At 43.2% G+C, this 17,088-nt stretch overlaps 1 protein-coding gene across 37 annotated transcripts in view; it reads left to right on the plus strand.

Moving 5' to 3' along the window:
• CAMK2G (calcium/calmodulin dependent protein kinase II gamma) overlaps window positions 1-14,165 on the plus strand; it is a 158,142-nt gene extending 143,977 nt beyond the window's left edge. For 14 of the 37 annotated variants that reach the window (XM_083615663.1, XM_083615655.1, XM_083615665.1 and 11 more), the window contains 4 exons: window positions 5,076-5,151; window positions 7,982-8,076; window positions 9,358-9,606; window positions 11,627-14,165. In XM_083615663.1, coding sequence (XP_083471789.1) covers window positions 5,076-5,151; window positions 7,982-8,076; window positions 9,358-9,593 — 407 coding nt within the window. In that variant the 3' untranslated portion in view covers window positions 9,594-9,606; window positions 11,627-14,165. Of the gene's footprint in view, window positions 1-1,343; window positions 1,476-5,075; window positions 5,152-7,981; window positions 8,077-9,357; window positions 9,607-11,626 lie in introns of all 37 variants that reach the window. The other 23 variants (XM_083615640.1, XM_083615672.1, XM_083615675.1 and 20 more) reach the window with 3 other exon arrangements.
• The last annotated feature ends 2,923 nt before the right edge of the window (window positions 14,166-17,088 follow it).

Genomic DNA, 17,088 nt, shown 5'->3' on the forward strand with positions numbered 1-17,088 from the left:
ACAGCGCTCCATCTTCACAAGTGTCTATTAATGGGAAATGGGTGGCAAGGGACCACAGCACACAGCACGAAACCTTCTATGAAGGATTGCCCACCGGTGTGGAAGGAAATCATTGGTATAGCAATTAAAATCAGAAGACTTAAACTGCAGTTGTGTGAACCCATGCACATCACTTGCACACACAGAAAAACCAGAACTCAAGAACCCATTTCTGATATATTTTCTCTGTCCAGCAGCACCTTGGGGATAGTATAGCTGTCTAAATTCCTCACTATCAGTCTTGGGGAACTTTTACAGAGATGTGTCAGAGCTGTGGTTATGATCCTGCATAGGGACCGCATGAGAAACACTAGCAATTTGACTTCAGGTTCTCCCTCATTGAAGAGGCACACTTCAGCAGGGAATTGGAAACACAAGCAAATTCAGCCCCTATCTAGTAAAAAACAGATTTGAAAGCCCTGCCCCCTTTTTCCTACTCTTTTCTTGTTCACCTGAAATCATCTGCTATCAATCCTTCAGAGACTTCTTTCTTAGTGCCCTTTGGTTTTTAGAGTTGAAATACTCCATTCAGCTGTAGCATTTCGGCTCACATTTTACTCTAAAACCAGGACTGGGCGTATGCTGTTTTAAAACAGCCAACTTGTGTAATGAGATAACAACTTGCAAAATTTTGTCTTAAGTCGTTTTGTTTCCGTGAGCCGTTATGTGTGCGTGAAGCTGAACGTGGGCATTAAGAGCAGGCAGATGGGAGGATAGTGATAGGGAACAGCTAACGAAGCAGCATGATTTTTGTTTTTTACATTTGTAATTCAGAGCCTATATGGAGATGATCTTTATCTCCTCTCCAGACAATACCCTCTTCCAAAACCTATAGGTTTGGTGAGAAGGTATTTGGAGGATTTGATTCAGCATTGCCTAGTTGGAACGAACATTCGTTGACAAAAGGAGACATCGTTTTCCATTCCAAACCGTTGCAAAGCCTTTGTCCCCCTCCTGTAAAGTAGAACCACAATGAGGCATGTTAGGGTCATGTAGAAACCCGGCTCAGGCGGAGGCAAGGGAACCCTGCTTCTGTGCTTTCTGTGTTGCTCTTATGATTTGGAGTTTAGATCACTTCACCTTCTCCTTCCTCAAATCTTACTGTGTTTCTTAGTTGCTGTTTTGAAAGACTGAATCTCTTTGTAGGGATCCAGTTGCCCCACTTGGTTTGCATTGCAGACGTTGGTGGCATTGCTGCCTCTGGGGTTGTGTGTGTGTGTGTGCGTGTGTGTGTGTTTTCAATGCAGTCCTTATTTTGTTTTCTGGTTTTTATTTTTGTTTTAATGCTTGCATTTGTTTTGCAGCTACCACTACACAATCTTGTGAAGAGAAACTACTTGCCTGGGACAGCCCAGGGCAAACTGTGGAGTTGGATCGCGCTCAGTCGGAGCCTGTTCTAACTCCTGTAGTTCCATTTGCACTTAACAATCCGCCATGTAAGTTAGCTTTGTAGTAGCAGGAGTAGAAAAAAACAACAACCTAGTACTTAGCCTCCTTACTTTTTTACCTTTTCTGAACCTTTATCTCTCATTTTTCCAAAATATATATTCCTCTCCCTCACTCCCCCTCTTTGAATTACTTCTTTCTCCTGAAATGGCTAGCTAGGAGCAAGAAGCCCCTGTTCAGACCTCCGTTAGGCACATGAAAACATCAGCCCCAAACAGCAAGCACAATTCTCAAGCTGCAACTGCAGACCGAAAAGCAAAAAAAGTTACTCCATCTAAAGTTTCCAGCCTTAGCAAAGCTCCAAACTCGGAATAAATGAATCGGTACCATAGATATGCCATCTGTCACCCTTCCATCCACTTCCACAGTTTTAATGCATTGGAGATTGCTGTGTGGATGTTTAGAGAAATACCAGTATTTTGATATCATCCAGCTCTCCTTGTTCTGTAGCCTCAATTCCTGTATGTTGATAGGGTAGGTGGCGTTACCTGGTGGTGGATAATAACATTCTGCATGTAAAACATCAATCCTGATGGCTCTCCTGAAAAAGTTTTCTGGCTACAGTGATGGGAAAGACTCCTTAGAGATCCATTCTCAATCAATGGAGACAGTGCTGTGGTTGGGCCTGGCGTGGAGTAGATTTGTATATTCATACAACATCGAACACTTCTTGTTATGTAGCTGCAATTCCTAAGCATTCACCACAATAGAGGACTGGAAGGCAAGTGTGCGGCTTCCAGGTGAAATCCAAGCATCACTGGAGGGAAACGGTTCAGCAGCTTGCATGTATGATGTTGAGGGTCTGAGATTGGCCTCCGTGTGCTTCCGAACCATTTCTGCATGGAAAATGCCAATGTGGTAATTCCAGGGGTGTCTTCTCTCTGATTTGGCCAGCTGCAATCTGTGCAGCTGGGGCATTGAAGGGAGACAAAATAGAGCTGCCTTTTGCTCCCTTTTTTGGAGGATACAGCAGGAGGTGAAGGTTCGAAATGTACACTGCATCTCTCCATGTGATGCACAGGCCACCTCAGCACATCCATATGCTCTCCCGGTTGTTGGGACAGCATTTCACTTGTAAATGTGGAAAAATAGGTCCTGTCATAATCACTTAAGACTAGTAACAGTAGCATCCGTACAGAAAGTTCATAAGGCATGTGAAGTCATTGATGGCCTTGCTGGTAGATAGAGCTGTTCTTTCTGCTCTGGGGAATAAAAACATTGATAGATGGGGTATGAAGTGGTTGGCCCCCTTTACAGAGGTCTTGCTGCTGTTATTGGCTATTCATTCATTCATTCATTTGTTTGTTTCTGCCCTGCCCTTTACCTCAAAGGACTCCAGGGAAGCTTAGTGACTATATGTCTTACCTGTGTAGATGAAACATTCTTATGAACAGCAGCCAGTGACTTCCAATGTGTGGTGCCTTGCGCCAACAGATTCAGCTCAGACCTGAATCCTAGAAACTACCTCTTGTCCTGTTCCCGTATGGTTCCAAGAAGAGCTTTTCCGCTGTCACACTTCTGTAATTTATGTGTGCAACAACTGAGTGAATTTTGAATTCGGTGAAAGTATAGACAGTATCAAATTAAGTCTTGAGCTCTATCTCTTTTGACCAAAACAAGGGCCAAGGCAATCACACTCATGGAAACGTCTAATAACAGAGAAAGTCATTGTTCTTTTCCATCCAGGTACCATATCTCTATGCATTCAAGGCCTGCAGTTGGTTCAGCTCTTAGAACTTGCTCAGCTTTGTTTTAATTGAATTGGACTAAAGGAGAAGCAGATACTGCTGCCTGTCTGGGATTCAAAAATCCATGGGGTGTCACAGTGCCTCTAAAAATTGGGGACACCTCTACTCCCACCAGCTCTTGTTGGGCAACTCTTACCACTATGCCCATGGAAACATCTCTTATACAGGTATTAATATACAGAGACAGTGTACATTTGAAAGCCAGATCCCAGTGGCATTCTGTTGTACACATGGCCATTTTGGAACAAGCTCAGACTTGGAGCCTAAAAAAAAATCCCCCTAAACATTGAACAACATTATCTGAAGAAGTGTGCATGCACACGAAAGCTTATACCCAGAACAAACTTAGTTGGTCTCTTAAGGTGCTATTGGACAATTTTTAAATTTTATTTATTTATTTTGACTGTGTCAGACCAACACGGCTACCTACCTGAATTGAAAAACATGTTATTGCACCCACTTACAAAACAGCATATGTCAGTGCATGATGCAGACTGAAAAAAACCCCACAAAGTTGTGTGCAAAATTCCTGGCAAGCTACAATACATGGCTGGTGGTCTGCATTCAACCTGATGGTTCACACTTCCTGTTGAGACCACCGGAGCTGTGGCTGATTGTATGGCTGAGAATAGGTTCCGTTATGCCAGAATCATTCCTACAAATAGTGTGTGTAGCAGTATTTGATAGTGGTACAGTAAGGCATAATCCAATATAATTACTCAGTAGGAGCAGATGTGAATAAGGTGGCAGCAAGCTAACAGATGGATGGGTGGTTTGTGTCATGAGAGATGGTCAGGTGAAAGAGGAAGGTGATACTAGAGCTAGGAATCTTTCATGGGCACAACATCTTGATACAGGAAGGCTCTCAGGAGCTGTTTTGGATCCTGTGATGGTGGGAGTCTTGGTCCCGAACATCTGAAGGGCACTAGGTTGGCAAAGGATGGCTTGAGCCATCAAACAGGCATTTATAGGCAGTTTCTGTAGACCTGTCAATGTGTCATCCTTTTGTTCATCTCTTTGGGGATCTGTGGAACTGATGCCCACAGTTCAAAGAAGTGAGGGACTTCTGTGGCCCAGTGCAAACATAATGCAGTTTGTAAACCTCCAGTGCAGGCACCCTTTCCTTCCCTGAGCTCCCTCTGGAATGACTCTCACATTCTTTCCTTCGCATCTTTTAGCAATGGCTTGGTATTCTCTGTATGTGCCAGTGCAAATTACAGTGAACGCAGACCAGGTTCATTGGAAACGATGGTTTGCACACCCACTTCAAAGCATGGTTCCACTCCTAGGTTTATGAGGGAGCCATGTTTTGCATTAAGTACTCTTTGTGACAGTGGGCACCCAATAAGGGACGGAAAATTGAGAGGAAAGTTGCTCAAGAGGCAGAGGGAGCACCTGAGCTCCTGGCCCTGCTGCCATTGCTGTAACCATGATTGAGGTCAGGATCATCATGCTTGCAGTAGACCCCTCTCTCTTCATATCTACACCCCAGATTTGGATGATGCAGTGGGTCTTTCCACCAACAGTGTAATGGAAATGTGATCCTTGGTGCTCTCCACATAAATCCTGCGCAGATTGTTAGAGCCGAGCCTTTTCTTGGTGTAGCAGTGCTGCTGTTCGAACTGCCGCCTTCTCCCTTCTTCCTGCATTCCTTCCATCTTCCAGACTCCATTCCTTCCAATATGTAGCTGTCATTACTGCTGTTCTGGAATTCAAGAGAGCAACCACCGCTGCGAACACTGCTCTGTTGAATCTCCGGAAGGGAGCACTTGCTTGCCATATGTTTTGTCCCAACTCCCATGTGCCGTAAAGCTGCCTCTTTTTTTTAATTCCCTTCTCCAGTGCGTAAACAAGAGATCATAAAGATAACGGAGCAGCTGATTGAGGCAATCAACAACGGAGACTTCGAGGCATACACGTAAGTGGAGAAACACAGGGCGGGGGCCTGCTGTTCAATTGGCCATTCGAAGCCAGATAATTTGGGTCAAAGAAGACATAACCATGGGGTGGTGAGGTGGAGAAGGGGAGTAGAAAATAGCAAAAACTTACCATATTTTTCGCTCTATAAGACACACCTGACCATAAGACACACCTAGTTTTTAGAGGAGGAAAACAAGAAAAGCCAGCAAGAGCCGTAGACAGGCTTGCTCGGTGCAGCTCTTTAAAGATAGAGTGGCTCTAGCTGGCTTTTCCAGGAGGTGAGAGAAGGGACTGGTGGGCTGCCCTCCATCCCTTCTCCCACCTCCCTGAAAAGCCAGAGCAAGCTGCGCAGCTATCGCTGAGACCAGCAGAGCAAGAGCGATAGCTGTGCAGCTGCTCTTGCTCTGCTGGCTTCCCAGCGAAGCGGGATGAGAGACGGAAGGGGCTCCATAAGGGCTCCCTTCCGTTCCTCCTCCTGCTTCGCTGGGAAGCCAGCAGAACAAGAGGCTCTGCGCAGCTCTCGCTCTTACTCTGCTTGCTTCAGCGATAGCTGCACAGCCTGCATTCGCTCCACAAGACGCACACACATTTCCCCTTACTTTTTAGGAGGAAAAAAGTGTGTCTTATAGAGCAAAAAATACAGTAAATATAAGTAGTCTGATACACGTACAGTTTTGGTCCATTATATTTATTAATTAAGTCATATTAAAAATAAATGAATTTCAATAGTCAATTGTTTATCAATCATCCCAGTACCTGTGTTGCTTATGGGGGAGGGCAATAAGACGTCTTTCTAGTTGCTGTGGTTTGATAGAGGCAATGAGGATCACACTTGTTGGTGTGACTCTAGGAATAACATGAAGCAATTACTGTCAGGCTAAGTCAGTTTCTACTGGGCTGTACCACTTCACAATGCAGGGGGGGGACTCACATAATGGCCTACTCCTTCATACAAACAAATCTGTGCGAGCAGAAAACTAGAATGCTGGAGAGAAAGTTATTCGCCTGACCTCTGTGGTATTCTACTTTTCTGTATTCTGTCATGTGAACCCTCAGCTACAGTCGACACAGCCCACATACAGTTTTACCACCTAAGTGAAAACTAGGCCTTAGTCTCAACTTAAGATGTTTCTGGTGTTTGATAGCTTGGTTATATGGAATCTTACTACATGAACGAAGTAGGATGTAAATATGGCAGGTGTACTTGTGTATTTGCTGCTGTATGGGCAGTTTTAAATGTTCTCTAAGGTGACAACTTAGGGACACAGGTGGAGCTGTGGGTTAAACCACAGAGCCTAGGACTTGCTGATCAGAAGGTTGGCAGTTTGAATCCCCACGACGGGGTGAGCTCCCGTTGCTCAGTCCCTGCTCCTGCCAACCTAGCAGTTCGAAAGCACGTCAAAGTGCAAGTGGATAAATAGGTACTGTTCCGCCGGGAAGGTAAACGGCGTTTCCGTGCACTGCTCTGGTTCGCCAGAAGCGGCTTAGTCATGTTGGCCACATGACCCGGAAGCTGTACGCCGGCTCCCTCGGCCAATAAAGCAAGATGAGCGCCGCAACCCCAGAGTCGGCCACGACTGGACCTTTACCTGAAGGTGACAACTTAAAATTAAAGAGTTCTAACTAGGCAGGAAAGGAAGTATGGACAGAGCTATCTATGAACCTGAATCTGCATTTACATTGGGAGTGCGGAATGTGTGGCCTCTTAGATGGTGACTCCAGTTTCTGTTTTCCTTGGCTATTGGCCATGCTGGCTGGTATTGATGGGAGTTGGGATCCCAACAACATCTGGAGGGCCAAAGATTCCCTGATTTACATGAATAAATGCAGCTACTTTAGTAGAAATGCAGAGGTGAATACTAATAAGCACTCTCTGTTGCATAGAGGAGTGTGTGCAAGAATGCGCATACATAAACACAAGCAAGCAAGCTTATTTTCACAACGTATGAACTTAAAGTCAATGATTAGTGTTCTTTCCCCCCATAATGCATTGCAAACTCTTCCTGGAGGCACATTCTCTAGGAAGCTAAAAGGGCTGTCATAAAGTAGGGGAAAGCCAGCATCCTATATGAAGTTGATAAGAAACAAAGGCATGTATAGATATGAATTCCAGCTGTGTTCCATCAAATTGTTCAGGGGGAGATGATTGTTCTCTTCTGAAAGGTATGATTTGATTCCTCCCAGTTTGATTCATTTCACGAGAGGGTAGGAGCTAGGACAAGTCAAAAACTCAAAAAAGTTTACAAGAAGTGTGGTCAGAATGAAACCACCTTTCAGCAACATCCCATCGACACGAAGCATACCTAGTAATTTTTTATTAGCTGTTAAGTTCTGCATCCCTTAGACAGAGATTCTTCTCTGAAAAGGTAGTTGATTAATTTGAAAGTGAATAATAATTTAAAGCTGCTGGCTGGGAGGGAATGCAGAATGTCTGGGGTTCAATCCTAGAACACTTGATGTAAACTGTAATGTGGGAATGGTAATGAATATGATTGGGCACGTGTGTGGGAGAAGAGTAAAAGCACTTTTAACTTTTAGAGAATGGGTTGAAAATTAGTGTTTTCACCCTAAGATGTGAAGACTGCTTCCATTCCCTTAAGATCTGCTTCCCACTTCATGAGAAGTTAGCAGCAGCAGCAAGTGCCTAGCCTTGAAGCCTCAGATTGCTTAGGGCTTAGGAAAATAGGTTATAATACTTTAGGAAGCTCAACTTTCTGTTCCTGGTTGGGGAGCCCTCTGAATCAAAACTGCATGCTGCAAACAGTCTATATTGACACAGGCTGTAGGTTCAGATACCAATGAGATCCTTTGTACTTTGTTTCTTGCAGGAAGATCTGTGACCCTGGATTAACCTCATTTGAACCTGAAGCACTGGGGAATCTCGTGGAGGGAATGGATTTCCACAAGTTTTACTTTGAGAACTGTGAGTGGTAGATAACTGGCAACACCAAAATTACCCTTGACCCTGCTTGCTTAGGTAGGAAAGAACTGCAGTTTTAAGACCATCTCTGGACTTAGATTGGCAGTGGGGAGCTTACTGTAAGTGTATTATCCTGGAAATTGGCACTCCAGAATTCTCCCCTTAGTTTTTCTTTTAATTGGATTTTTTGTATCAGTTGCCTGATACACCATCAAACTACAACCTTGAGAACTTGTCCATAAGGATACCAAGGATACCATGATTGACGGTATTGAAAGCTGCAGAAAAATCTAGAAGAACAAACAGAGCTTCTCCTTATATGGGCCATCCATTTGGGACACCAAGGCAATTAATTTCTGTGCTGTAGGCACGCCTGAAACTAGATTGAAATGAATCCTGATAATTGGTGTAATTCAGCAGTGTCCGAAGATTCATAGCAGCCCCAGAAGTGGATATTTGTGACTGGCCAATTACTTGTTAAAATCCTCAGGTTCCAAAAAAAAGGTTTCTTCAGCAGTGATTTCACAACCATCTGATTTATCAACCATGTGGTTTTGAAGATACTCTTGGTTTCCACCCTTGCTCGAATATAAATGAATAAATTATTAGATGTATAGGGTGACAGAAATTCCCTGCAAATAAGCATCAATGTGCAGAAGAAACGGGGAGGGGGTCGTAGCAGGACACAAATGTGAACTACACCTTGTCTACTTCTTTAGAAAGGCATAAATAAATAATAATAGTCTCAAGCAAGGTTCAGGTCCTTTCCTCCGTGCTATAACCAACACTTGAAAGATAGCCACTTATAAGCAGGCTCTGAATGCTGGAATCTCTGAAGGCTCCCCAGATGCAGGCGGAGAAAAATGATGGCTCCTTTCTCTGCATGTTGTTTATGTTTGTTTTATTTCTCCTTAGCAGTCAACTTTTCCTGGTGTTGCGCGCATATATATATGTTCCTTGAAAAAAACGATTGTTTTTTATTTTCAAAGAATCCTTTAGGTTCACAGCGTCATAATAAAAAAAAGTAACCTGGTTCTCCAGGAGCCTGAGATTAATTCATTTTAAGAAAATTATTGGAGGGACTGGAGCATAGAAGCAATTAGGAAAAGGAAGGAGTTTTGTGGGGTAGTTGGTCGGACTGCTTCATTATGGTCTGACTGCGATGGAAAGAAAGGCAAAAGATGTGTGATCTATGGGGGGAAGTGACCAAAGTAATGAATGAAATAAACCTGTTTCTCTTTGCAAGGTTAGGAGGAATGCTCATTGTTTCACATGTCTCCCCAGTATTGTCCAAGAACAATAGCAAGCCAATCCACACCACCATCCTGAACCCCCACGTTCACGTTATTGGTGATGACGCAGCCTGCATTGCCTACATCCGCTTGACACAGTATATCGATGGTCAAGGCCGACCCCGCACAACGCAGTCGGAAGAAACCCGTGTTTGGCACCGCCGTGACGGCAAGTGGCTGAATGTCCACTACCACTGCTCTGGGGCCCCGGCAGCTCCACTCCAGTGAAGCTGAAAGATGGGTATGTTGAGCCAGGAAAGTCTCTCCAGTACAAAGAGGAAGTATAATACAGCAGAGGAAGCCTTACCAAGGAGAACCTGTGGATGGGAACTTGCAAAGATACATGGCAGTTCAAATCTCTTGGCTAAGTAGATAATGCTCACTACTGTTTTCCCAGCAGTGAAGCGCAAAGCATGCTGAAGGTGTCAGACCTATCAGGTAGGGGTGGAAAAGGCAAAGGAGAAGGATGAACAAAACAAATGTAGTTTTCTCCCCTTAGTGTTGTTTCACAGTTATCATTGTTTGGCCATCAAGATTGGTGGGAGGTTCCAGCTGCCTCAAAAGACGTCTCCAGTCCCTGGAGGTGCAGGCTAACTCAGTGCTGAATTCCCTCCTGTCTACAAGAATAGGAATTCACCGAGCCAGAATTTTATTATCGATGCCTGGTGTTTCTCATGGTCTCCTGTTGAAGACTATGTTGGGCAAAAGCATGCACAAAATGCTGCGTGTCCCAATGTCTGGAATTGTTGAAGATTTAGCTTTGACAGCTTCAGAAGAGTGTTGGATACTTAATTTAGACAGAAAGCACTCAAGGCTGAAAGTCATAAAGTAAAGATATGTTTAGTTTTATAGGAGTTTAGTTCCAGGGAAGGAGCCAACCTCTGGTTGTTGCAATGCTACAGGTTAGAAGGATGTACCATACACTGAAGCCTACATTTCTTGGCTCCTGACTTGATCCCCTCACTTCCTGTATTCACATAGATAAGAAGGAAATAAATTGTTCCAACCTTTTCCAACAATTTACTCCTGATATCATCTGCAATGATAAACAGCATAGTTAATCTGCTCATGCTGTTAATACATTTATATTTTTATACATCTAGGAACATGTCAATTCTGTGCACAAGTGAAGTACTACAGTTTGGTTGCATTTTAAAGGCACCTTAACCCATCTCCCAGTTCATTCTCTTTGACATGAATTCCTTTTGGTCTTTTTCCACCACTGAATCTTGAACCGTGGTTAAACATTTCATTGGCGCCACCATGAGACATAGCTAACCAGGGTTCATTATTGAACGGAGTTTCCTAACCAGATTTCTGTCTTGGGGAATCCTGACTTCCGCTAAGTGCAGTGCTGAGATTATAGTTAACTCGAGTTAAAATACTTAACGGGAGCTTGCAAAAACAGGACCTCCCCCCCAAAAAACCTGCCTAATTATGCCAGCTGCTGGGTAATGTCAGCTGTTCCATTAACCTGGCCACAGTGATCCATGCGACGGTCACCTCCAGGCTTGACTACTGTAATTCGTTCTACACGGGGCTGCCCTTGAAGCTGTCCCAGAAACTCCAGCGGGTGCAGAATGCTGCAGCGAGGCTCCTCACGGGGTCTCTGCCATGAGAGCATATTCACCCAGTGCTTTTCCAGCTGCACTGGCTCCCGGTGGAGTACAGGGTCAAATTTAAGGTGCTGGTTTTGACCTTTAAAGCCCTTCACGGCCTAGGACTCTCATACCTACGGGACCGCCTCTCCCAAATGCCCCAGGGAGAGCCTCAAGGTCCATAAATAGCAACACCCTAGTGGTCCCGGGCCCTAAGGAAGTTAGATTAGCTTCAACCAGAGCCAGGGCCTTTTCAACTCTGGCTCCGGCCTGGTGGAACGCTCTGCCTCATGAGACCAGGGCCCTGCAAGATCTGATTTCTTTCCGCAGCATCTGTAAGACAAGAGTTGTTCTGCCTGGCCTTTGGCTTGGAGCCAATTTGATTCCCTCCCCCTCTTTCTTTTTTCTTTTTCTTTCTCCTCCTGCAATGAGGCTACATTTTAATATTTTAATGTTTCAATATTTTAATGTTGAATTTTAATTTTGTTTTTAAGTTGTATTCATTCAACTTGTTTTTATTATTGCTTATTAGCTGCCCTGCTTGGGCAGGGTATAAATAAAAATTATTATTATTATTATTATTATTATTATTATTATTATTATTATTATATTTTCTTCTGTCTTCCCCCCCCCTTCAAATCCGTCTCCTCTTTCTGACTGCAGCAGCTTTCGGAGATACTCGGCGGGAGGGCAATATCTTCTCAGCAAGCAGCTCTGGAGTGCCTGAATTACAGCGACGGTCATGTTCGTTTTGACGTTTAAAAAAAAATATATGAATTACAAACCGGCAGCAGCCAAATGCACGAAACCCTGCATGAATCTGATGCTCCGGGCGCTGCCGCCTTTCTGTTGTTTTTTCATGGATCCATCGTGTCTGTTTCTGCTGTACGAAGGTGTCTTTTAAATCTCAAGAGAGAAACCCATATTGTTTGTATAGAAAAGAGATCATCATCCATGACGGAGTGTCCAGCGCCTCCTCTCCAGGGCTGATGATGGGGCAGCAGCTGTGGAGCATCTTTCGGAACCGGAGCAAAGAAGGGGGAAGAGAAAGCAGCTCAGGCAGCAAAATGCTGGAACCTGTGCTCTGTGAAGGCACAGTGGGAACTAACATGTCCGGGCTATGCTGCAGCTTTAATCGGCGAGATGTGGCTGGCGGCGAGCTCTCGGGGGCCAGCGTGGAGAAAAGGGGGCACGGTGGAAGGAGGACAGTTCTCAGCCCTTTGCCATACAGCAGACTGACTTGAGCCCAAGGGTCAGTGGTGGAGATGTGCAGCAGCCAGCCGTTTGCTCGGCCACTGGGTCCCACTGATGGACTGCGTTAAAATGAACAAGAATGTTTTAAGGAACAAATGTGAGCTGGATTAAATAGCGTAGGAGCTTGCTCTTCAGAGGTGCACTGATTTTTATTTTATTTTTTCAGAAACAGCCACTCCTTGGAGGCATGAAGTCAGCTTATAAGGGCAAAGTTTAAGAGCAAATGATATTAGGGGGAAGAGGGTACGTGAATGGCTTGTTTTGATTTTGTTTTGTTTAGAATAGATGGGATCCAGATTGCTGCGGAATATGTGCTGCTTAGGAAACAGTTGAAAAGCTTTGTGTTAACATCCTGCCCTGAAGTTTTGCACACACACATGCGTTAGCTTCCTGTATGGTGTGTAACTTAGTTTGTGTTTTATACTGAAATAGATTATATATATATATAAATATATATATGCACCCCTGTAACTATGGGGCTTGCTGGTTTCCCAGTTTTATTTGTTTTCTGATAAATGAGCAAAGGGAGCCAGCGACTTCAGGCAACAGCTTTGTTTCCTGTTGTTCCATTGGGTGTATTTTATTTTCTTTAATCTCTCTCCCTCCTATCATCTGTGGTGGTGTGTTTACTCAGTTAAACGTTGAATCAGAACTTTGGTTTTACTTTATGCAGAAGGTTCTCCAGTTTCTGCTGTAGTTACGACTAGGAACCCAACACACCCATATAGGGGATTGCCAGTTTGCATTGGCCACAATTGTCTCCCTTGCCACCAAGAAGGGCAAGCATTGCTCTTTATTCCCTACATAGAAAATGTTTGACAGTTGTACACCTTGGCCATTGTTTTACCCATTTTTTATGTAGTAGAAGCGGGATAGAAACCTTCCCGGTAAACTTTGACGTTCAGATTGACTCCCTGTCTTCTAGACACGGAGAACACCAAATCGCTTTTGCATGTACGGTCACTTAAATTTGAGAATATGGGATTCCATTATATTACACTCCAGCCCTTTGCTGCCTAAAAAGGACTAAGCAGAATAGCAGGAAGACAACCTTTTGATGGAGTTTTAGGACAACAGAAAGTTGCGACGATCCCATGGAACAGAAGGAATGTGTTTTCTACTTTGCAGTGAACATCCTAGCTTCTGTTACTGCTAACAAGGCTGATAGCTCAGTCCCACGGCATTTATCACGGCATTTATCACAGCTTATCTTCAGCACAGCAAAGGGAATTTACCCTTTGCGAGGTTTGTCTGCGCAAATCCTTCAACCCTTTTCAGCCTCGTCTAGAGCCAAGTGAAGGAGAAAAGGAATGCTGTCTCAAGTAGTGGGATAGAAGTGAGACCTTTAATGTAAAACATCCTTAGATAGCACTAAGCTTAGTGAGTGAGGCGACAAAGAAAATCCTTGATAATTTTATTCAGGTTTTTAACAATAAAGCCACGAAGTGGGGAACAGGAAATTAGTTATGCAGCTTTTTAAAAATGACAAATTCTGCATGCTTTTAGGTCTGATCTTTCCTTGTCTCTTTATCTGAAGATTATTAATGATAAACCCTCTCTGTATTAAGTATCTGCATCTTTCAAAAATATTTTCTTTTGGAACAGTTTTGAGTTGAAGTTTTTTGTCTTTGTTTTTGCACAGTCTTCGAGACATGTTCTAATTTAATGAGAACCTTAGCTTGGTATGGCCATTATCCAACACAGCTATAAACCTTTAGCATTCTTAATGTTCTCTTATGGGGTTAATGTAAGCATCTATATATAATATTATATCAAGTTTTAAACAGGAAATGGAAGATGTTTGATGCAAAAATTTTGCATGATAGAGAATTAATTGAAATCAAGTTAGGCTTTTTTCTGAATGTTGGTAGAACCTTCATAGCTTTGTTATAATGAAACCTTGAACCGGAAATATTTAATAAAATAACATTTAAATGGTGCAAAGTCATATAGTACTCTTGTATTCTCCTGAATCTTTGGGGAAAATAGGCCTTGGGCTGTTTAGACACACACTGCTTTCTCAAATCTGCTAATAAGAGGCAAATTCATTTGATTGCATTTTTCATTTCTGGTGAATCAGCTCGTTTTGGATATGTGTATAAATATGATTGCTGACCTATAGAAAAGGAAAAAGAATGCAAAAAATTAGTGCATCCAAAAATATTGGTGGGACGCAATAGAATTTTGTTGAATTACTGCTGACTTGCTACACATTAAAAATCATGTTGTGTTACACACTCTTTTTTGTTTTATGCCACCTGAGTTATTGCAAATCTCTTGCCTTTTTATGAGGACAAAATAGGTATGAAGTCTAGTGTGGTGTATGCAACTAAATCATGTTGCATTACATTAGACCCAGTGTTGTTTGATGATACATCAGGTGCCTTGTCATTCTTTTTTTTACTTTTTACTTTTTCTGTGTTCAGTTTTGGTGGTGATTGATTCTGGAGATCTTGAGTGGAAAATGGGGAGAGCTGGCTCTAGGTTTTGGTGGACCATTGGTAGGTTTCTGGTCTCTTTATTTTAAGGCAAAAAGAGAGTGCAAAGAGCTCTGAAAGGACTTCTCCAAACAGAATGAATGGACGTTAAAATGATAAATGCAATTCAGTGAAAACAGGTGTAAATCGATGCATGCCGGGGCAGAGAATTTTCATTTCACTTATACGCTCATGAGGTCTGAACTGGTGGTGAGTGACCCAGGGTGCAGCAGCTGTGAACAAGACAAATTCCATGGTAGGGATCAATAGGAAAGGAATTGAAAATAAAACTGCCAGTATAATAATGCCATTATTATTATTATTATTACAGGCAGCTCTGTATCACGAAGTTTTTAAAGTTTGATCTTTTATTATGTTTCAATATATGCTGTAAGCCGCCCAGAGTGGCTGGGAAAACCCAACCAGATGGGCGGGATATAAATAATAAAATTATAATAATTATAATAATACAAATCTATGGTGTGACCACATTTGGAATACTGTGTACAGTTCTTACTGCCCCACCTCAAGAAGGGCATTGTAGAGTTGGGAGAAGGCTCAAAAAAGAACAGCCAAATTACTAAGAGGATGAAGCAACTCTTCTATGAAGAAAGGTTGCAGTCTTTGGTACTTTTTAGTTCAGAGGAAAGGCAGGTGACATGACAGTAGTTTATAAAATTGTGCATGGTATTAAAAAAAAAAGAGCAGAATTTTTTCTCCCTGTCTCACGACACCAGAATTTGTGGACAATCCAGTAAAGCTGAATGTTGGAAGATTCAGGACAGGTAAAAAGAATTTCTTCATGCAGCACCTGGTACAGCACATGTTAAAATTATGGCCCTATCTTTCACAGGAGGCAGTGATGGCCACCCACTGGGATGGCTTCAGGAGATTAGACCGTTTCATGGAGGACCAGGCTATCATTGGCTACCAGCCATGAGGTCTATGTTCTACCTCCACAGTCAGAGGTGTCACGTCGCTGAATACCAGTACTAGAAATCACAGGTGAGCAGAACGCTGTTGCACTCACGTCAAGCTTGTAGGTTTCCCCTAGGCTTCTGGCTGCCCACTGTGAGAAAAGGATGCTAGACTGTGAGAACAGGATGTTAGATGTGCCATGAAGCTGATGCATCATTCTATTCCTGTGTTCCTCAGCACAGTGTGGTCCCTCGCCAAGAGAATGGACAGGTGGCCAGAACTCCTCCTTTCTGCCACCTGCTAACTCTTCCATAGAGACAAGAATGTGAGTAGATGACAGTAGTAGCAAGGAACAGCCATTACTTGCTCATTCTTCTCCTGTCGTCTTTTGGGCTGTTGTATGAATTCAGCGCAGAGGGAAAGAACAGGTGAAAACACCGTGGGGGGCTGTTCATCCCACCACTGACTCACCTGCTCAGGAGCAGATCAGGAGTCAGCATTGGGGCACTCCAGGGCCTCTTCATCTGCCTGAATATGCCAACTACTGACACTACCCCTGGGGGGAAATGGTTAAGCATCAATTTTATCTGATATTCCTCTACTCAGAATTGTTGCTTGCCAGGACTGCTTTGCTAAAATACAGAAGAAGAGGCCTCGTTACTGGTTGTAAAGGTACATTTGGAAGACAAGAGCATGTCCTCTTGTTCTTCACCTGAGCACCCACTGAGTTGAATGAACTTGTGTTGGACTACCATGCACTTTTTTCCTTTTTTGTTCACCCAAACCTACTTGACCTATTGCTTGCAAAATGGCTATCCTGTTTCACCTTCATACACTATTATCTTTAACAAGTGTTTGAAAAGAACGGTGGGTGTGTTTGTCAATTCATTAGTGGGACAGGTGTTTAAACCTCTGCTTGTTGCTACAGTGGTACCTCAGGTTACAAACACTTCAGGTTACAGACTCCGCTAACCCAGAAATATTACCTCGGGTTAAGAACTTTGCTTCAGGATGAGAACAGAAATTACACCGTGGTGGCAGCGGGAGGCCCCATTAGGTAAAGTGGTAGCTCAGTTAAGAACAGTTTCAGGTTAAGAACGGGCCTCCAGAACGAATTAAGTTCTTAACCCAAGGTACCACTGTACTTGCTTCTATCCCAAAGACCCGGGGTGGATAATAAAGTTTATAATAACATTTTCACCCATTACCAAGGTAATCATATATAAGCTGAGCCTGCACCTTCTATTGTGGTAGTTCCGAGTGTCCCTCAGTTAAGAGGAGACATGGAACCTTTGTGATCTCAACATTATTTGGTGTAAACTATATGCATTTCTTCCTGAAGAAAATACTGAGAACTACAACCTAGGTCTTTAGGACGATATGTCCAAGGTTTGTATATGGCAACATGTTTAACTTGCCAGAAAAATTGAAAAATTAAGGTTGCCGGAAAAAGCAGTTGAATTGAAATGAGGTTCG

Source organism: Podarcis filfolensis (genome assembly GCF_964270895.1).
Source record: "Podarcis filfolensis genome assembly, chromosome: 5".
Taxonomy (NCBI): Eukaryota; Metazoa; Chordata; class Lepidosauria; order Squamata; family Lacertidae; genus Podarcis; species Podarcis filfolensis.